The sequence below is a fragment of the Arvicanthis niloticus genome, chromosome 20 (genome assembly GCF_011762505.2).
Source record: "Arvicanthis niloticus isolate mArvNil1 chromosome 20, mArvNil1.pat.X, whole genome shotgun sequence".
In the NCBI taxonomy this organism is placed as follows: domain Eukaryota; kingdom Metazoa; phylum Chordata; class Mammalia; order Rodentia; family Muridae; genus Arvicanthis; species Arvicanthis niloticus.
In genome coordinates, this window is record NC_047677.1 from 24,951,242 (window position 1) to 24,973,234 (window position 21,993).

Consider the following 21,993-nt stretch of genomic DNA (forward strand, 5'->3'; position numbering starts at 1 on the left):
AGGTCATACAGAAGCTAACCACCGGCTCTTAAAATGTCAGTGCACCAGGGCAATATGAAGGAAGGCTCAGGCATGAGGTTGTGGGACAAAGGTGTCCAGCTTACCTTGTGGTCTTTGCCCACAAACTTGAAGACGGGGACTTGGAAATGCTTTGCTAGGTGGTCCCTGGATGAGAACTGCTTTACCGAGTCATCGGAAACACAGCTAAAAGTAGGACAGACGGCGTGTCAGACCTGATCTCTTCCACAGAGGCAGCAGACACTCCCAGCCAAGGCATTTGGCCCAAGGAGAGGTAAAGTGGGTGGGGTGTACCGGGCTGCACGCCAGCCTTGTGAGAAGAAAGAGTAAATGGCTTCCTCTCCTAGCAAAGGCATCTGCAGACTTCATCAGGCAAGGCGAAGTATGACGTCTGCCCTATCCTCCATTCATGGAGTCTCAGAGAGCACAACACCTCCTGCTTGGTTAGTCACTGAGATGAGCTCTTCAGAGAGACTGTCAGCTAGTGAGGTTGTCTCTCCATCTGTGATGTACCGTAGGAAACTAGCTCAGTATAGTTGTTGGTCTGAGAAGGCTCTTCCTTGATTTAACACCTATTTCCTGGACATATGAGAGACACAATCCCCCAGAGGGAGTACAGAGGTATAGAGGCCATCTGTGCACATAAGTTTAAGCTTCTCAGGTGACAGGTGGCCTCAAATGGCTTCATCTCTCTTTTCCCGAGAGCAAACCGCCATGTCACAGAGTCTGTGGTCTCAATCTTAGTTCAGTTTGGCACATTGCTTGCTATGAGATGCCTGTCATGGTGGACTGGGGAAAGGACTCATTACCTGACACACTGCGGCCATGGCTCTGGATATTGATACACATTTTCTCCTAAGACGCTAAGGACCCCCCCCCCCCCCGTGTGATTTGATCCATTCTAACTCATTTTATATCTTCATGCATGTGTGCATGTATATGCATGTGCATGCACACAGACACAGACACACACAGACACACACACACACACACACACACACACACACACACACCTTTCCAAGACAGTGCTTTACTCACCCGTCCTGGATCAGGTAGTACTTGAGTATTTCGTCCATCTGCGCAGTGGGCGTGGCAAAGCAGCTCTCTACCAGGCTCTCCAGGCCATTCACATGCACCAGGGGCTCAATGCCGAAGTAGAGCAAGTCGCGAAGCTTGAGTATGGGCAGAGTCTCCCGGTATGGTTCCTCGAACTCGTGGTCCTTGAAGATCTCCAGCGTGAAGGGGAAGATGCCGTGATTTCGGCTCCTGATTTCCAGTGGGGTGTTGCGCTGATTGGGCACGTATCCTTCCGAGATGGTGTACAGGCGGGGGAACTCGCAGGTCACCGGGATCAGCAGTTTGCTGGTCCGAATGATGATGTCCCCGCTGCTCCCAGGGGTCTGCTTGGGCAGACCCGTCACGAGATTGCTGGCCACGATTTTGTCATTCACCACCTGTGCCCATCGGGGGTGAAGAGAGACTCCTGAGATTTGTTTCTAATTACCTCTCCCCCCTCACCTTAACATCCTCCAAACAATCGGCAAAATCCCAAGCTCTGGCCCTCGCAAGAGGACGGTGACTCATGCTCTCTCAAGAGTTCCAGATCCTGCTGCAGCTAAGCTAGCCCTGGAACCTGCACCCACCCCAATACAGAGGGATTTCTGCTGTTTACCCCAGAACTCAACCAACAGGAAATGGTACCAGCCAGTTCTGGGGCTATTCCACCACGCCACCCGTAGAAACAATTCACACGACTTGCCTGAATGGGGAACTCCTATTCCTCCATAGATACCTTGTACCTCACCCAAAGTAATTGGCCCTATGATTCATTTATCAGGACTCATAAACAAACGATCACTAAGGCCTCTGCCCTGACCTGTATCCAGTCTTCTGTGTATCATCCATCTTGCATGCTGTGGGGTCAGAGCTACCAACCTTATCCAGTTTTCATGGACTCAAACCTACTGTCTCTCCCTAGCACAGAAGCCAGGGAAGCAGGGCAGGCTGCTCTGCCCGTTCACCTTAGGGACCTGAAGAGTCCCTTGAGATGCTGCTCCTGTGTCCCCATCAAAAAGGACCTTTGCCTCTCTGCTTGTGTGTATCCCACTCAGTTCTACCCACATCCAAGCCATAGCCCTGTCGGGGACGCCTAGAGTTGGACAGCCCAGCCCTTGTTTACATTTTATATCATCTCAGGATTGCTGTGTGCTTCCTAATAGGCAGGAACTTACTCCATATTCGCCTCTGAGTTTTCGGTATGAGGGTGTGAGCATGTTTGGAAAAGAAAAACATAAACCTTTTATCTCAGCCTGGATCGTTGTCTGGACTTCTTGACCTGTCGTTAAAAAAAAAAACCACCAGCCCCTTAGCCCATATCATCCTTAGCCTCCAACTAACTGACTACAGGGTGTCTCCTGCCTCTTGACACCCACTGGGATTGATGTGGGAAAATACGAGTGTCTCAGGGCTGTGTGTGAACATGGATGATAGAATTAGTCATTTCACACCTCACCAGTCCAGGCCCATGGCTTGGGGCGGAAGATGTCCTGAGCTCAGTTCTCTTGTATGGACCTATCTCTTTATATACCCTCTGTCAGTTACCTCCCCAAGTCGCTTTGGTCACTCCCTAAGTAAGTGTCCACCAGGAAACCTACGTTAATCACGGTGCCGCAGGTCTTGAGGGAGAAGATGATGTTGACGTGGGTGCCATTGGACACTCCTCGGCAGGAGGTGTTGGTCAGGAAGAGCTCCAGGCCTTCAACCAGCTCCCGGGGGACACTCACTTCAATGGCACTGGACTTGCACAACACGGGGACTGTGGGTAAAGGGATTCTGTTAGAACAGGAAACCTGGCTTGGGGGAAAGCTAAGAAGGCTTCTAAGGGAATGTGTTCTCCCCCCCAGGCAACCTGGACTCTTTGTTCCTTTCCCCAGGAAAGGGCTTTAAGCAAGTTGATGAATACAACCAGGATCCCTAACTCCCGAGATTATGGCCAATGACGGTCCTCAAATCATATATATATATATATATATATATTTTTTTTTTTTTTTGGAACAGGAAATAGTGTGGTTAAGCTTCCACTCAACAAATGCCTGTCCAAAGTATAACTGGTGTGACTCCATGGGACCAGACATCCTAAGGGTGAACTTTAGCACCCACACAATTTACAGGCAGCACAAGAAAAACACTGCGGACATAGGATTAACTGGCACAGCAGAGCTGCTTTGGTTTGACCATTAGTTACTGCTCCATTAAACAGGCAATAAACAGGGTCGCCGTGCTCTGGAAGCCTTCCAAACTGTCCTTGAGCGACTCAGTAAACTGGAAACTCAGACTATAAATTCCACTTTAACTTAATATTAAAAAGAGGTCACTTTTCTGTGGCATTCCTATGTCTCTCTTCTCTTACCCTGCAAACACCCCGAAGGATACTAGGTACTGCCAGAGTCCCATCCGTGAGCACACATCTCAGCATTGAGATGCACCAAGAAATCAGACATTGGTGCTCAGTCAGTGTTTGCTGGGTGATGGGATTGAAATCCCAGACGCCAAGAACTGGGGAACAGGTCTCAGGACACCATTGATGGGGAAGAATTCACCATTCATCATTATTCAAGCTAGGTTTGGCCCCTAGAATTCTGCTGAATATGAATAAGTCAATAGTTCTAAACCGAGTAGCAGTCGCACTGTTGGCTACAGGAATCAGAGACCAACTCAGAGGCGATCAGGGAAGGAAAGTTAGCTTTTCTTGATTTGAGAGAGAGGAAGAGAGAGAGAGAGAGAGAGAGAGAGCTTTCCTCACCCCTGTCTGTTAATGAGTCAAGGTCTCACTGGGTAGCTTGGGTTGGCTTTGTTCTCTCAGGCAGGGTTCTGGTCTCCACCACCCAAGTGCTGGGATCACAGAGTTAGCAGGCACACCATGGAGTGGGGAGGGGGAGGGGGAGGGGGAGGGGGGAGGGGGAGGGGGAGGGGTTTTCTGTTGAACCATTCCTGACTGCTGACTCAGGGGACACTCGGTGCTCAGAGAGACAGTGCTCTGAAAGAGTCTTACAGTCTGTGAGGAGGGAAGGCGACAGTGGGAGGGAGGACAGTGTGTGAATCAGGAGGGAGTCAACCCTTGCCCTACCTTGGCAAGTGTGGTTATCTTCAGATAGCACCAAGCCCCGGGGACATTCACACTGAACACCCTTCTCAGACCCTCGGCAGATATGGCTGCAGCCACCGTTGTTGCTGTGGCACCCTTCAATGTCTTCAGAGAGACCAGCAAGGATGAACGTCGTCCTGGACCCCTCTTCTGCAGGAATCCCAGAATCAGTCACCAGAGATTCTCCTTAACTCATAGTGAAACCCCCTGCCGTCTAATGTGGTCACTCGTAACGAGGCAAACCCACAAAAACGTCCACTAAATGGAATGACTGCCAAGAGTAACCCTCTGTCCCCAGCAATGGTTACTGAGGCTCTCTGGGCATTTTGTAGAGTGTCTTTCTAGTTTTCTCATGGTTTTCTTATGGTTAGAATGAAGCCATACATATGTGTAAGACTCAAAAGACATTTATTAACTGTTGCAATATGTATACATATAAGTTAAAATTTTAGAGACTTATTGATGAATGAAAAGAGATTGAGTAAAATGTCTTCTGGACCGGCTAGGTAGGTCAGAGTTGCTGCAGACCGGTTAGATCATCAGCCCCTCTCTTAGACTCTCTAGGACTAAGAGCACCAGAGATAAAACATCGTGGTAGGCTGAGGGGCTGGAGAAATAGCTCAGTCATTATGTTTGCCCATTATTCCCAAGGCCCCAGGATCCACCCCTGCCTCAGCATGTCAATGACCATAATCTTAATCATCAAAAGGACATTTGTGGGACCTGGAAATTATCTTTTAAGTTGAGGGCTGTCAGATTCCAATCTGTTACACAGTATTTAAATGCAGTTTTATTAGCACACATAGGCATGACTGTTTGCAGATCATGATAGTCTATGTCTATTTATTTACTTTTTACTACAAGAGCAGAACTGGGCAGTTTTGATTTATCTTGGATGGTCCACAAAGTATCTCACAACTGCCCTTTAGGCAAAAGGTTTCAGAGCTTGGTTCTAAGCTAAGATGATGGAAGGAAGTGTTTCAGATCATCTAACATGCTCAGGGGGGATGGAAGTGAATGCCTAAGAGGACTAGGAAAAACAGGTTAGTGGTTAGTGACCATCAGTAAGTTCACTTAGGATACGTAAGTCAGTACTTGGGAAATGTAAGAGACTAAGGCTCATCTTTATGACCTGCTTAGAAACCCACCTACAATATTTTTAAAAATGTATGTATGTAATGAGTGTGTTTGCATGTATGTGTGTGCATAGCAAAGCCACTGTGTGTGTGTGTGTGTGTATGCAACTGTGTGTGTATAGAATGCCACAATTTGTGTGTGTGCATGGTTGCATGTGTGTATAGCAAAGCCACAATATGTGTGTGTGTGTGTGTGTGTGTGTGTGTGCGTGTGTATAGGAAAAACACAGTGTGTGCCTGTGTATGCTGGCATGTGTGTACATGTGTGTGCATGTGTTTGCATATGTGTGCATAGTAAAGCCACAGTGTGTGGAGGTCAGAGGACAACTTGTGGGCACAGTTCACCCTCTAGCTTGTGGGTTCTAGGGATCAAACTCAGGTTGTCAGGTTTGGTGGCAAACCCTTACCTGCTGAGACGTCTTACCAGCCCTAGACAAGCCATATTATTTCCATTAATTAATTTATTTATTCACTTTACATCCTGATTATAGCCCCTCTCTCCTCCCAGTCGCCCCCCCCCAGCCCCTCTCCCTCCCCTTCCTCTGAGAATGAGGAGACATCCCCATACCCAACCCACCATGGCAGCTCAAGTCACTGCAGGACTAAGCATGTCCTCTCCCACTGGGGCCAGACGAGGCAGCTCAGTTAGGGGAATAGTATCCAAAAGCAGGCAAACAAAGTCAGGGTAAGCCACCTTCCCACCCCACCCCTGCTCCAGTTGTTGAGGGACCTGCATATAGACCAAGCTGCACATCTCTTACATATATGTGGGAGTCAGGGGAAAAAGGTGTTTTGGTTGGTGGTTCAGTCTCCGTGAGCCCCCAAGGGTCCGGGATAGTCGACTCTGTTGTTCTTCTGTTGAGTCCCTGTTCCCTCCTGGTTCCTCAATTCTTCCCCCACCCCTGCGACAAGACCTCCCGAGCTCCGTCTAACGTTTGGCTGTTGGTTTCTGCCTCTGTTTCCGGTCAGCTGCTGGGCGGAGCCTCTCAGAGGACAGTCATGCTAGGTTCCTGTCTGTGAATCCAGGCTGACAGACACAGACAGCCTGAGGCTCCAAGGAAGCTGAAGGAGGAAGGCAGGCCTGTGACGTGTCCCTATTGATCCTTGTAGGACAGCTCGGCACAAGCCCCACCCTCAACCCCTACAAATTAGCAGGGGTTGCTACTACATCCATTTATGTTCATCTTACACAGGGCACCTGTATATCCAGGCCAGCAGTGACAAATATCGTTGTCAACAGTGTCTTCACGAGTTGTATCATTGTGACAAGACAAGCCATATATTTTTAAAAGAATATATGCAGTTTGTAGAGTTTTGAAATAATTGAGATTATAGATAACAATGTGGAAGAAAATATAAAAATAGGCTACTATGCTATGAAGTGTTAAAGTCACCAGGATAGTGGTACACACACTTAATTCCAGAACTTTGGAAGCAGAGGCGGGGGATCTCTGTGAATTCTAGGCCAGCCTGGTCTCTAGACTAAGCTCTAGGCTGAACATAGTGAGACACTGTCTCAAAGAAAAAAAAAAGGCGTTAAAATCAACATTAGTGGTTTTTTTTTCTTCTAAAGACTTCTCTTCAGTGTTGAGATCACACCCTGGCCCCACCTGGCTCAGCGTGCAGTCTGCTGGCCGCAACCCTCAAAAAAACGACCTTTCCTAAGTCAGTTTATTTCTCTAAGTTGCAATTTCAATATTTGTAAGATGAAGGGGTAACCTTAACTAATCACACTGGGCATTTTCAGGTCTAAATTTGCATTTTGTAATGCAAAACAAAAAGTAGGCCCCCCCCCCCAAAAAAAAAAATCCAAGTTGCCTGAAAGGATTTAAGCCCCTCAGGATGGTGGAAAGAGATGTTCAGGGCAGAAACATCTAGAAACAGACTGGGGGTCATTTACATTTTCCTTTTACTCTTCCCTATTTCCCTATTTATATAATAAACCATTAAAATTTACTTAAAATTTAAAAGTATAATTAATTTTTAAAAAGCTATAATAATTTAATAGCTACACTAAAGAAACAAATACATTTAGCCTTTCAATAAAAGTTAAATGTTCTAAATAGAAACAGTATTCCTAAAGTATTGCTCAGATAGACACATAAAGTTTTTATCATTTGCCAAATATTTTTCAGTTATGGTTATTAGGTTTTAAGATTATATGAATATTAACCATAATAGTCTCAATAATATGTTCATGAATAATTACAAATGTTCTTCCTGAAATATTTTATTAATATTCAAATATGCTGAAATTATTTCGTAAAATTATTAAGATTCAGGAAGGATTTCAGACATTATCATTATTCAATAAAATTCAAAATAATTTAGCCTTGCTATAAGGACAGCAATTTAATACTCTATTTAATGTTCTCTGAATTAATAATGCAAACTTTGTAGGACACTACTCATAAATTTTTCTCTTTGGGATGCTATCTTATTATTTTGAATGTGACAAGAATAAAATAGATTCTTATATATAGATTATAGCTTTATTAATAAACAAGTTTAATGGTGCGGAAGGGTAAATCATATAGCCCTTGTAAATAGTAACTATGTTATCTACCTCTCCATGTCAGGCTCTGCAGGGAGTGTTAGGGCATCTCAGACTTGAGAAGGCAGGTATGAGGTCACTTTAGCTGTGGTGAGGACATGGCCCGAATCCCATGGAACAGTAGCAGGTGACAGACTGAGTCACTACCCATAAAAATGTGAAACATTATAGCAATTAAAAAGTAAAGAGAAACAATAGATACTTTCATTTCAATTCCTTGCAATACATCAGTAAGTTACTAAGCCATACACACGTTAACTCTGTTATTAAAAGTAGCTAATGGGGAATGCCTGGGTGATTAAGTGCCCTCACTACCTTTCCCAAGGACTTGGGTTTATTTCTCCCAGCACCCACATTGTGCCTCACAACCATGAGTGACTCCAGCTTCCTAACGGCTGTGGACACCAGGCACTCAAGGGCTACGTGTACACCCATGCAGGCAAAGCACTCATACACATAAAGTAAGCCTGCAATGTTTAAGTAGATAATTTTATCTCCAAAAATACATTTATCTCCCTCAAGCAAAGAAAAAATAATTCAACGTAAAAGAAGTTTCTCAGATTATCTCGCTTTTTTGTTTGCTTGCTTGATTTGGTTTGGTTTTTGACAGACGGTTTCTTTGTATAGCCCTGGCTGTGTAGAACCAGGTGTGTAGAACACAGGAACTAGCTGTGTAGACCAGGGTGGCCTCGAACTCAGAGATTCTCCTGCCCCAGCGTCTGGAATGCTAGAATTAAAGATGTAGGCTACCACCTCCTCTGTCCCAGTGTTTTCTCAATTTTCTAAGACAATGAGAATCGCCTATGGAATTTCTTAAAGTTGTAAATTCTGAGGCCCCATCCCAGTCTGATGAAGCAGACTTCCACACCTATAGGTGGCAGGGTGGGGGTTGGATGGAGCCCAGTCTCAGGCTCAGGAAGGTTGAGGACCTGGGCTACTGCCTGTCACTGTCAGTTTCTGACCAGCAGAAGCTGGCACCTGGACATTATTGAGCATCAAAGTCACCTCAGCCTGACCCCAGACCCATCTGTCAGAATCTGCACTTTAACAAGATCCTATGGGATTTGTGGGCACATTTAAGCTTGAGAAAGTTGGTATTACCCCTCTTCAGTTTCCCCACGACGTTCTATTTCTTGCAACACCCCGCCCCCGCCTGCACCCTTCAATCTTGAAGACAAAATCAATACTGAATTCTGTCCACAGCTTAAACACCTCCAGAGTCACTGAAGCCCTGTTGTCATTTTCTTAGGCTGAAAAACGGTTATTTTCCTCTACCGCCAAGCCAAACTCTTCGCAAATGTCAAAGAACAAGCCAGTGGCCCCGTTTGGATGCGGGGTTCGCATCCTCTGCTCACCCAGTCTCACCTTCGCAAGTCTTTCCGTCGCTCCTGAGCACGCGGCCGACCCCGCATGCGCAGCGGTGTGAGTTTTTGAGGTTCACACAGATCTCGTCGCAGCCGCCATTGTTGTGCTCACATTCATTTTCATCTGTAAAAGGGAAACCACATCACTGCCACAGCATTGAGCAACCTGCCCCTGCCCTCAGCCAGAGGGCAGAATCCCTGTCTTGAGTCTTCCCAGATGCTGTTGGATAGCCTCGTGCCCCATCACGCATGAGCCAGCATAGTCCGGTCTATGGTCCCGGTCTCCCTTAACCAAGCTGTTAGCTCATCTGTCTTCTGTTCATTTGTCCTCTGTCAAGCAGAAGGTGACCGAGTACTTGTGAGTTCCTATCCTTAAGGTAGAGATATGGGGCTGGCAAGATGCCTCAGCAGAGAAAAGTACTTTCTACTAAACTTGACAGCCGGAGTTTGGGTGGAACACACATGGCAGAAGGTGAGAAGTTGTTCTGTGACCTCTACATGCATGACATGGCACATGGGCTCACATGCACAATAAATACATAAATGTAATAATAAGGCCACGGGGGGATGGAATGAGGCTCCTTTCGTGTGCTGGGTACGCTTATTTATTTGTTTTTATGAATTCCTCTTTCTCCAATAAGTTCATGAAAAATTGTTCAGTGCAAGGTTATAGATTATGTTTTGTTTTAAAGCACAGAAAGAGCTTACAGTGCAGAAGGAACTATCTTGCAAAACACCGTGTGAGAGAGTCTTCTGTTATTGCATGACAAACCACTCTCACGTGCCCAACAGTGGAAGCCCGGGTCAGTGCGCTGCAACGGCTGAAGCGAAGCTGTACACTTCCCACTCAGGATGTCAATCTCCAGTTGAGAAACTGACGTGCAATTGCACCTGGACTACAGACATACTTGGAAACCTGCTCTGGAGGAGACCATCCTTGGAGGAGGTGAGAAGGGTGGAGAACCACAGAAAACCCCCTAATGCCAGACAGACAAGGGCTTGGCAAAAATCACTGCAGACAGCTCACGATGGAAACAGATAGGCAAGATCTAGAGACTTTGAACTGGTGAGAAAAAAAAAACAAAAACCCAAAACCAGAGAGTCATACAAGCAATATTTTTAAAAAAGAAAAAAAAAAAAATCCCAAAGGGGGAAAAATAACTAAACAAGGGAAGCCAACATTTAAAGCTTGCAGTAGAAATACAAGACAAAGCAAACAACAGTATATAAGATAAGAGTCTCAAGTAGCTCAGGCTAGCCTAGAATGCACTACGAGGAAGAGGCCAGCCTTGTACTCCTAATCTTCCTTTCCCACAACAGTATATAAGATGAGAGCCTCAAGTAGCCCAGGCTAGCCTAGAATGCACTATGAGGAAGAGGCCAGCCTTGTACTCCTGATCTTCCTTTTCCACCTTCCAAGCACTGGGGTCCCAGCTGTGTGTCACCATGCACTGGGCTCTGAACTTCACTCCACTCCCTGCACCAGGGAGGGCAGGAGGCCAGCAGCTTCCTTGCAAAGGTGAGGCCATACCCATGGTACGACTTCTTCTCAGCTCCCATTACAAGTTTGGGTTTTTTGCTTTTTATTTTATGTGAGGGAGACATTAATGTCTACTTATTTAGGCTACTGTTGCTTTGGGCTATTAGTTACAGCTAGTGGAGGTATCTTGACCGTTAGCAATTCCTTCTGCATGTTTACACCCTAGAGAAAATGCCCCACATGGAGTGAGATATCATTTGTAGGCTAACTTTAAGCAGGGATACAATAATTCTGTATGGTACAGTGTTGCGCATACACACAACAATAATAAAACATAGAGACAGGGCAGGAAGGAAACAGGCTGCCGTTCAAGCAGCAGCCACCCCCAGAGGATGACAGAGGGTGGTAGAACCTGGTGAGACTATTTAGCTTGAACACCAAATTCTATTTTCACAAAAAGAAAGAAAAGACATTTTAACTGTGGTTCCAACTGGGTACCTGTGTAGCTACTTTGTTATTTTCTTACTTCCTCCTCTCTGCCTGAAAAAGCTAATTTAAAACAAATAATTTAGGGCTGGAGAGATGGCTCAGTGGTTAAAAGCACTGACTGCTCTTCCAGAGGTCCTGAGTTCAAGTCCCAGCAACCACTTAGTGGCTCACAACCATCTGTAATGGGATCTGATGCCCTCTTCTGGTGTGTCTGAAGACAGCGACGGTGCACTCATATACAACAAAATAAATAAATAAATCTTAAAAAAAAAATAATGCTTAAAATTGTCAAGGGTAAAGGCATTTGCTGCTGAGGCTGACCCCCCTAAACTTGATCTTGGGGACTGCTTGGTGGAAAGAAAGAACCAACTCCCACAAGTTGTCCTTGACCTAGCCACAAGTTGTCCTTGACCTAGCACATACACAGTAAATAAATGTAGCAAAAAGTTTAAACTTGTTTCATTTACATTATAAACTAAAGTGGACATGTGCTCCTACACACAGACGTCTGCCCACAGTCATCTCTCTGACGCTCATTCCACTTAGGTAGGAATTTGGGGCTTTTGATAGGCACAGATAGATGCTTAAGGAACAGTGTCAAGAAGAGGCGGGTCTGATGGCGTGCCACCTTTGATGCAGAAAAGGTCAACAAATAAGCACATATTTTCACTTCTATATCTGCCTGAAGGAAATAAGCATATGAAAAATAAAAAATGTCTTTGGAAACTACTTTGAAATTACCTTATAGTGTATCTCAATTTGGATGTCAGATTTTCTGGGTTTTTTTGAGTCAGTGTCTTGCCTAGGCAGCTCAGGATGAAGACCATCCTCCTGACTCAGCCTCCTCAGTGCTAGAGCTACAGAATGCACCACACCTTAATAGAGGCCAGTTCTCCCCGAGAATATTTTATCTGTATTTACAATTAGTAAAAACAGACAAATTTTAGTCATTCAAGTTATCCCCAAGCATTTTTGATTTGCCAGTGGCTGGGTCAAAAGTCAGGTTTTTTTTTTTTTTTAAAGATTTGTTTATTTTGTGTATACGAGTACACTGCCACTGTCTTCAGACACACCAGAAGAGGGCACCAGATCCCATTACAGATGGTTGTGAGCCACCATGTGGTTGCTGGGATTTGAACTGCAGACCTCTGGAAGAGCTCTTAACTGCTGAGCCATCTCTCCGCCCCCCCACCCCCGTCAGTTTTTATATTAAAATTTAGTTAATTTAAGATTCGGATCCTCAATGGCTTCAAATGGCTTCATAAGAACAGACAGTGTGGTTCCAAACTGCCCCTGGTCACGCTTTAATTGTAAACAACAAAGACAAGTTCACTTGCAAATGCTCAGAGATTCACTGGGATGTCTCATGGATCCTGAGGGATCGTTTCTGCCTTGTGACTAGTTCTTACCGAAGCACGTCTGCCCATCTGGGCCCAGCACGGTTCCTGGAGCGCATGCGCACTTGGTGGCGTCCAAGCAGTCGCCCTGACATTCCTCATCGCAGATGTCGTAGAAATCTATGGAAGGACAACAGTTACTTTCTGTGAGTGGTGAGGCTCAGAGGACCTTGTCTTTTGAGTTGTCTGATGAATGCACGCATGGGCTACAAGTTCCTGACATTTCTCATGGCTTAGGGACTGTATCACCAAGGGAGAGAGACCAGATGCTCTTGGGCTGCTTGGTCCATTCAGATAACCAATTCCCAGCTACAGATCTCAGGCCCCTGACGGCCAGAGGACTTTAGCAGATTAAACACATCAGTGCATATGAGCTAGGTATTATGGGTTAGGTCATGCTTTACTATGAACTCTCCAGAGTGTACACAGGGGTTGGGAACACCAGCTTCTGTAGGCCCTGGGTTTGAGCTTTACTGTTAAGGGTGTTTATGAAGTCTCTAGATTTTGATGGCATTCATGATGTAGAAATTCAAAGTATTATTGACTCTAAGTTTCCTCTTCCCGTTGTATAGCATGTCGAAACATCAGTGAGAACAAGCACAAAGCTACCATGTGGATGTCTGGGCCTCTCTCTATCTGTTCATCCAAGGCTCATCTCTCCTCAGGTAGATTACTGAGGGCCCTTCTATACTCAAGCAAAGTAAAAATCTAACTTCTAAACTTATAATCTTTTCATGAATAAACATAAAAGAAATGAGTGTATCGTAATAGCTGGCTTTCATATAGTGCCTTTCTCTTTAACTCCATCTTTGGCCTTGCTGGGGAGAGAAGAGAGTACAGGAGGGTACTTACGGCCACAGTAGACTTGAAAGCAGACACTGGGCTTGGCCAGCCAATACACATAGTAGCCTCCAGGGCAGGCCTTGACCTCCACCGTGGTGTTCCATAGACAGCAGTTCCCTTTGAAGCTGGCACAGGCCTGGCGCTGCACAATGCCATCCTGTTCTAGGGGGTGGCTGCCATTGAGCCAGATAGGTGCACGGGTCCCACAGTGATTTTCTGGTATGCAGAAGGTGGGCATGGCATCTCCTGCCATACCTGTGAAGCGATACCACTCCCCATCCATATAGTCGTCACAAAGAGGCTCACTTTGGGACTCATCAAACTGGTGATCAGTGTTCCTCCGGGGCTCATTCAGACTGACATAAGCAAAACAAGGATCTAGTGCTGGGGATGAAAGGAGACCCAGAGACACCTGGTCATGTTTCAGATCACAATGCCAATGGCTACCTCCACCTCACTCTTCCATTTTGATTTGTCAAACAAAAAGTGTGTGTGTGTGTTTTAGGAAAACTCTGCTAATTAGGGTAGAAGTCTATCAAAGCCTTCTGAGGCTTGGCACATAATGGAGGACTCCCTTCATTGTCAAGGCTCCTCCTTCTTTGACCTTGTCTGGGAAATCCAAACCCTTCATACACCCATTCTTCTGCCTGCGGGGTGTAGTCATTCATTGTAAGTATTCAAAGGGCTGTCTGTGTTCATCTCTGTTCCCGTTGCCTTTATGGACCAATACCAGCCTACGATCCCCGAGGGCAGGGAGAGTCGTGTGTGTGTGTGTGTGTGTGTGTGTGTGTGTGTGTGTGTGTGTGTTTGTGTGCAAGATGTCAAAGGTGTTTTCCTTAGGAATTTTGCTTTGCTTTCTTTAGACAAGGTCTTTCTCTGGCCTGGGGCTCATTGATTAGGCTTGACTGTCTGGCTAGTGTGCCCCAAGAATCCTTGCGTCTCTATTTCCTCGGTGTTTAAACTAGCAGTTTGTGTCATGCCTGGCAGTGTTCCAGCTTGAGCTTGCTGTGCCTGACGCTGTGTTCCAGCCAGCACCAGAATGAATGGACAGATGAATGAGTAAATAAATCACTATACAGAGGGGATCACGTGTCCAAGGATCCAGGAATTTTGGTGCAAGGATGAGAGAAGCTGCTGCCGCTCAGCTGGGCAGTCGTGCGGGACAGTGTGTTACATGCATGCCATTAGGTCCTCAGTTTCGGAAATTAAAAACGAAAAGAAAGGGGGAAGGCCTTGACTTGACTTTGCAAAAATGGCAGTCAGGTCTTGCCTCAGTATGAAGTTTGCCTGAATAAAGAACGTAAAATGTTCATTCCACAGAAAGGGAAAGGGCCCGAGGCACTCGGCCAGTTGCTTTGAAATACACAGCAGCCTGGCAAGAGGAGGCAGGAAATAACTTGCTGGTCTGGGGCAAGAAGTGGTCAGGACGCTGAACTTTCTGGAAATGACATTTGCAGAATTGTAAATTCTTGCTTGTGCTACCTTCTCTTCAAGTTTTATGAGTTTCTTCCAAAGTCTTTAAAATGCCCCTGAGCTATCCCAGCGGAGTGCTAGCTGACAATTCAGTGTTCTCTGAAGAGATGTCCTCAAATTCCCTCCCTTCTCCAAGGGAGAAACCTCCTCTGCCCCTCTGGCTATGGCTCTCAGCCAAGTAGGCCTTCCAGAGTAATTTCACAGGTGATTATAACTTCATAGAAATATGTCTCTCATCTCCCCGTCTCTAATTTTACAAGAAATAGTTAGACACTCAACCTTTAATGGCATAGACAGCAGCTTCTGTAATGACTATCCCATGATTTCTAAGGTTTTCCTTAAAGTTAAATGTCATTTCTTATGCTGTTGAAAAGCTCAGTTGTCTTCCTGTGGTAGAGAAACAGTGGTGTGAGGAAGAGAGATTGACCCTGTGTGGAAGAGAGATTGACCCTGTGTGGAAGAGAGATTGACCCTATGTGGAAGAGAGATTGACCCTATGTGGAAGCGAGATTGACCCTGTGTGGAAGAGAGATTGACCCCGTGTGGAAGAGAGATTGACCCCGTGTGGAAGAGAGATTGACCCTGTGTGGAATGTTACATGAGCACGGTCGCTGGATATTTGCTAACACTAAATTCTTCCCCGTCTTTTAAAATGCTCATTCTGCGTCAGATCCTCTTTCTTACTCTCAACGTGGAGCCAAGAATGTGGCTTTATACAAATGGATCCCAATAGCTCAACCAGTCTTCAGCGTCCGGGCTTGAAAGAGAACAACCCTGTCCGTTCCTCTCAAAGTCCCCCTCCCTGCTAGAAAGCTCAGAGGCTCAGCAGAGCTCTTAGGAGCATCTTGGGTCTTGTACAAAGACCGACCACAAGGCCTGAGCAGACATATTTGTGTCCCTATCTTGTCACCCTGGAGGCCGGTGTACCTGAGAGGCCCTGTACACTGTCCGGATCACAGTCTTTGTAGCCCTGTGCCTTTACTGCGTCTAGAAGCTCTTCATGCCCTGCTTCTTACTGCCCACCTCTTTTTTTCTGTGTTCCAAACAATGAAGCAGTGTTGAATATTATTACCTCAAGCCTATGGTCACTCACATTGCCTTAGTTTTTATCTACAATGTCCCCTGTCCCAGGATCCCATCCAGGATATTGCAATACATGTAGCTTTCGGATCTCCTCAGGGTTCAATCTTTTGTTGTTGTTTGGTTTCTGTTTTTCAAGACAGGGTTTCTCTGTATAGCCCTGGCTGTCCTGGAACTCACTCTGTAGACCAGGCTGGCCTCAGACTCAACAGAGAGCCACCTGCCTCTGCTTCCTGAGTGTTGGGATTAAAGGCGTGTGCCACTCTTGCCCGGCTTCAAACTTAATATGTGTGTGTGTGTGTGTGTGTGTGTGTGTGTGTGTGTGTGTGTGCATATATGTGTGTGTATGTATATACATGCACACACATACATATATACATGTATGTATATACATGCACATACATACGTATATATGCATGTATATACTTATACATATATATGTAAGTATATGTATGTATATATAAGTATATGTATATACTTAAAGATGCCAGAGCATGGCCAAGTTACTGCAGAGAAACCAATCTAAGACAGTCACACACTGAACTACACAGAAACTCCCAGAAGGATCCGTGTTGGCAAGTTTTATGCCAAGCCTGAGAGAAACAGCTTAATAGTTGCTTGGTTTGTGCAAAAAGTCACTCATATTTTAAAAGGTCAAATTTAATACCTATTTTATCCAGGCCTGTACCCTTCATTGGGGACAGAACATTTTGGTCCCTTGTTATTCATTAAGGAAAAGGCTCTACTCTCATTTCTAAAAGAAAAACCAATATTGTTTCCATTCTTAAAGGTGAAACTCTAAAGTGCTTACACTAGGAAGAGATCATAATTTCTTTTCATATTCCAAGAATCCCTTAGCTCATCGGAGGGTTTTAGAAACAAAAGATCCTTGGAAGTTCTGGACACTCAGGCAGGAGGCTAAAGGAAGAGGCAACAAAAATTCTCTGGGGATATATCCCTGTAGGTTGAGTGACTGTGTTTTTACACAACCAAAGGACTGAATTTAAGGCCCTGTCATCTGGTTCCTAACATTTGGTTTGCAAAAATAAACAACAATAAAAAGGTACATTGTGCCAAATTCTTGACAGGAGACTCACCCATGGGTGACACGGAGGTGACTGTGGTGAAGAGGCAGGTGAGCAGCAGGAACAGAGACATCTTTCTGACCCAGCGGCCAGGAGCAGAATGGAAGACGCCCGTAACAACAATTCTCCTTTGTTCTTTTCTCAAGCACGTACAGAAAAATGTTCCTCTGGACTCTTAGGAAGAAAGTCTGTATCAGCGCTGGCTGGGACCTTGTGGGCCAGCGGAAGAGGGAGAGCGGGATAACGAGTCTACCGCTCTGGCCTTGACTCCAGATAGAGGCCCTGTTCTTCACTGTCCCCAGCAGTATTTTACTGATACATGTCCTTAGAGGAAACAAAAAAACAAAAAAACAAAAAAAACTCTCACCATACCTCATCCTCCTATTGTGTGGATTTTTTTTCCCCTTGAAGAACTGCCTGTAACGGAGCCTTTGGTATCTTATCCAGAAGGGAACACTCACTCAGGGACATCCCCTCATGTTGAATCTTGTTTTGTGACTTCTAGGGACTGACTTCCTGATGCTGTAGCTATGGTATTGTACAGCCTCCTTCAGCAGGAGCAGGACAAGCCACTCAGTTGGAACTGGGGACTGGGGGAAATGTCCCAGTCTGATGGTTCAGGAGAGAACAAAAGCACACAGACACACACACATATACACATACACACAGAGACATATACACAGACATATACACATAGACATGAACGCTCACAAAGACACACATAGACACAGACACTCATACAAAGACACAGACACACACACCCACACAGACACACATGCACACAGAGACACACAGACACACAGAAACACACACAGAGATACATACACACAGAGAGACACACAGACACACATAAAGATACACACACACACATGCACAGACACACACATACACAGAGAGGCACACAGACACACATAGACACAGACACACATAAAGATACACAGACACACACACACACATGCACAGACACACACATACACAGAGAGGCACACAGACACACATAGACACAGACACACATACAAACACACACACACATGCACAAACACACACACACATGCACACAGATGCAGGTACACACACATACACACACACAGGAGGTAGTGAGGGGCCTGTGAGGGGCTGGAATTCTCTTGAAGAAGTTTGTCTTATTCTGGTCTCTAGTCTCAAAGTTTCCAAAAGGACAAACCTTCACTCAGACACTACCAACCCCATCAGCTATGCCTGGTGTGCCGAGCTAGGTTTCTTTTCCATGTTGCAGAGGGGTTAGGGATTATTTATTTAACCAGTTCTCACACTAAAATAGCGGCAGGGACTTAAAATTTGAAACTACCCATTAACAAAATCCTGAAAAGTTTAAAATTGCCTAGAGTTTTACTTTTGACCAAAGAGGAAAATCATGGGGACCGGCTCACCTAGTAGGTAGGCATCACCAGGCCTGGCTGTAGTAACTACAGATGAAGGGTTCAAAGGTCTCTGGTATTCTAGGCTGTGGGCACTCAGAACCAGAAATTACGGTAAAAGACAATGCAAAGGGGCCGGTCAGCAGGGTGAGCTAAAGGTGTGTTAAAATCTATTTTAAATAGATCTGAGGGAAATAAATTCTCTCTCCCGATTCAACTTTTAAAGCCTCAAAGCCAGAGCTTATTCCCAAGTCCCCTCGTACCTGGGTTTGTTTTCTGAGTAACCAGGTCTCTAGCAAGTGGGACAAGAAGCCTGTTTGGGGAAGGCAGTCAGTCCTTCCATTGCTTTTATGGTCTTAAGCACTTTACTTTCCCCCAGATGATTGTGGCTTCTTTCCTCTAAGGGCTCCATTTCCAGAAACTATTAGTGCTTATTAGTAGATTGCTAATTTCTAGATTGTGATGGTAACGAAGGTGGAATCTGCAGGCGTTACAGGTAAACAAGGGGTTGCACGGTTCTAACTGTGCTACTTTCTCCCCTTTAGGCAACTTGACCATTAGCATCTTAAGCTGTGGTTTGCTGGCAGTGATGGATGACCATGGGACTCCACAGAAGGCAATGTTGCCGGGCTTTTAACAGAAAAAAAAACAAAAAAAAAAAACAAACAAACAAACAAAAAAAAAAACAAAAAGCAAAACCAAGCCTCAGTTTCCTGTCCCTGAGAAGACATCCGAGTGCTTCATATGTGTTCGACAAAAACAAAGGACGTGTGCCTGAGATAAACTTAGGCTTGCTGCCAAGATTGATTGTGAGAGTCAAGGACTTGCACCAGATAGCCCTTTGGTTCTATAAACAAGAATCCCCAGGATGGCAGGATCCCCCTCCCCCACTCATATCAGGTTTTTTCCTCCCTTTTAGTTGACCTGCTTTTAAAAATATGATCAAAAAATTTAAATGTATACAAGGCAGAAGAATGATGCCAAACATCCAGCTGCAAAGCTCACTGACATCTTATTAATTGTATTTTGTTCACATTCCACGTTGCATCCCTAAGAGGTGGTCTCTCTTATTTGTGTCACCATGAGGCTGTTATTACAGCCATGCAAAACAGGAATGCTTCTTTCGCATCTGATATCCTACCTGTGTTTAGCTTTTCCAATGGTTTCTAATGTCCATTTGTATTGCTAGTATGAAGCAGGATTGAACAAGAGTTTTACTGTCGACTGCATTTTGAGGTGTCACCTAAAGTTCTATGTCATCCTTTCTCCTTTATGCTATTGGCTGAAAATGGCCAGTCATCTAACCGCCCGCTTACAGAATGTTCTGTATTTCAGATTTGGTTAATTGCTTCTTTGTTGTATCATTAGCACCCCTCCCTCGTTGTTAATGTTAGCATTTGTTTGTATTTTTCAAGTCTCCTAAAGTATGTGTTATTAGGATATAAGTCCCCAAATACCCTGGTGACAGGGAAGAAACTTAGCACACAGAGGGCAATGCATCAGGGAGGAAGGGAAACCAGGCTGCTGCTCTGGAGAGATCTCAGAACCATACTGGTACAGCTTTCAACAAATAAATGCTTCCTGGGTTGGGGGAGTAGGTAAGATTGCCCAAGGAAAGTGTGCCTCAGGATAGAGCATTGTGGGAAGTTAACATTTAATATGTGGTTACTGACAAGAGACTCTGCAAAGAAGACCAAGAAACTACCATCTTGAAGAGGAAAATTCAAGGGCTGAGTCACAGGATGTTTGAAGGAGATGGCCCTGTTTAGCGTGTGCCACACTCATAAAGCGTATGCAAATGATATGCAAATATGAGCGTATAAGGCAGGTAACAACATTCAGTATGATTGCAAGGAAATGACTCAAAAGATGTTTTATGGAAGATATGGTGTGTGGCTTATTTGGGAGAAGAAAAGGAAAGATTGGTGATACTGGAAAAAAAAATCAATGGCATTTATGTCATCCCTCTGTAAGGGTCAAGGAACATTGAGGAAGAGAGGGCAGGAAGTGTGTAAAAGCCAGAAGACAGGGTGACAGGCTTCAAAATGCCATCTAGACTTAAGTCAATTCCAATAGTGAACTAATAACCATGGCTACCTGACCTGCACAAGGCTGGCCCTGTCAACAATCTGTCATGGGAGGGGGAGGGGCTCATGACATCCTACCCCTTGCTGCTCAACTATTGGCTACTGATAGATTCTGGGAGAGGGGGTGTCACTGTCATCACCAGGCTCTCATGGGCGGCTCCATGGTCACACAGATGGCCCCTGTTTAAACTACTTAGTGGGTCATTAGATAGAATGCATAGACATGAATTAAGAAACAGATAAACATCTATAACAGGGACTTGTCATTGGAGTCAATGGCCTATGTGTGATCTAGCTTCCTTCTCTTCCCATTCTTTCTCCAGAGCAATGGTTCATCTGGACCACCGTCTTCAATAGAATGGGTGCTCAGAGGAAGAAGAAAGTGCAGTTGTAGCACCTTCTGGGAGGTGCAGATCATCTCTGAGGACCCTCTGCTACTCTCGGTTCTAAAAGGTTCCCTCAGCCAAACTGCATTGCCACACCCAGTGACAGCTCGGATCTGTCTGTCTTTAGTGGTAACTCGCAGTTTAAAGACAACAAATGCTCCCTAACATACAGCTCTCCCTGAAAACTATCATTTATACCTTTATGAATTTGATTAGATATTCCACACAAGTGGAGTCATAACGTGTTGCCTTAGTGATTTCTTTTTTCACTTAGCATGTCATCGTCACAGTACATCCATGTTATAACGTGTCAGAACTTCCGTCTTTCACGGCCACATCTAGCCTTCTATTGCTGGACCCTCAGCTGCCACTGTGTGTAGAAGTGTGTTGATGGACACTTGGCATTTCTTCTGCCCTTTGGGTTGAGCTGAATAATGCCATCATCTGAATCCCCAAGTTCGTTCCAACACGTGCCCAGAAGTGGAATTTCTGAGTCTTATGGCTGTTCGGTTTAGCTGCTTTCGACTGATATTTAGTACTTAGTGGATAATTTTGCAAAGCACGGTGTAATAGAGCTCACACATTGTCTCCATTATTTCCCATGAGCCTCCATGGAGGTAGATGTTACACCCACATCTTACAGACAACACAGCCGTTTTCAGAAAGAATAGCTGCTTGCCCATTTCCCACGGAGAAGCCCAACCATAATTTGCTCTCCATCTGCCTGGAATCCCCCAAAGTTGAAAAGAACATTGCCTACAGTCAGTGGTGAGACAGTCTCACACTTCCCTACTCTATGCTCCTCTTAGTTCAGAGGTAGCCTCGAGGCTCTGGAAGCCGCAGGGGGAGGGACCACGGCTCTGCAGGCTCCTCACCAGAGCAGCCAGACACCATCTTGTTGGAGTTTTGTTTTGTTTTAAAGATTTATTTATTTTATGTATATGAGTACACGGTAGCTGTCTTCAGACACACCAGAAGGCGGCATCGGATCCCATTACAGATGGTTGTGAGCCACCATGTGGTTGCTGGGAATTGAACTCAGGGCCTCTGGAAGAGTAGA

At 45.2% G+C, this 21,993-nt stretch overlaps 1 protein-coding gene across 2 annotated transcripts in view; it reads right to left on the reverse strand.

The window, feature by feature from the left end:
- The window catches only part of Oit3 (oncoprotein induced transcript 3), a 25,783-nt gene extending 8,442 nt beyond the window's left edge, over positions 1 to 17,341 (reverse strand). Inside the window, exons 1-8 of one of the 2 annotated variants that reach the window (XM_076917135.1) lie at positions 17,076 to 17,336; positions 13,435 to 13,809; positions 12,595 to 12,702; positions 9,218 to 9,340; positions 4,145 to 4,312; positions 2,673 to 2,833; positions 1,057 to 1,472; positions 105 to 204 (exon numbers count right to left, since the gene is read on the reverse strand). In XM_076917135.1, the coding sequence (XP_076773250.1) occupies positions 105 to 204; positions 1,057 to 1,472; positions 2,673 to 2,833; positions 4,145 to 4,312; positions 9,218 to 9,340; positions 12,595 to 12,702; positions 13,435 to 13,809; positions 17,076 to 17,136 (1,512 nt within the window). In that variant the 5' untranslated portion in view covers positions 17,137 to 17,336. Of the gene's footprint in view, positions 1 to 104; positions 205 to 1,056; positions 1,473 to 2,672; positions 2,834 to 4,144; positions 4,313 to 9,217; positions 9,341 to 12,594; positions 12,703 to 13,434; positions 13,810 to 17,075 lie in introns of both variants that reach the window. The other variant, XM_076917134.1, reaches the window with a different exon arrangement.
- Positions 17,342 to 21,993: the final 4,652 nt, after the last annotated feature.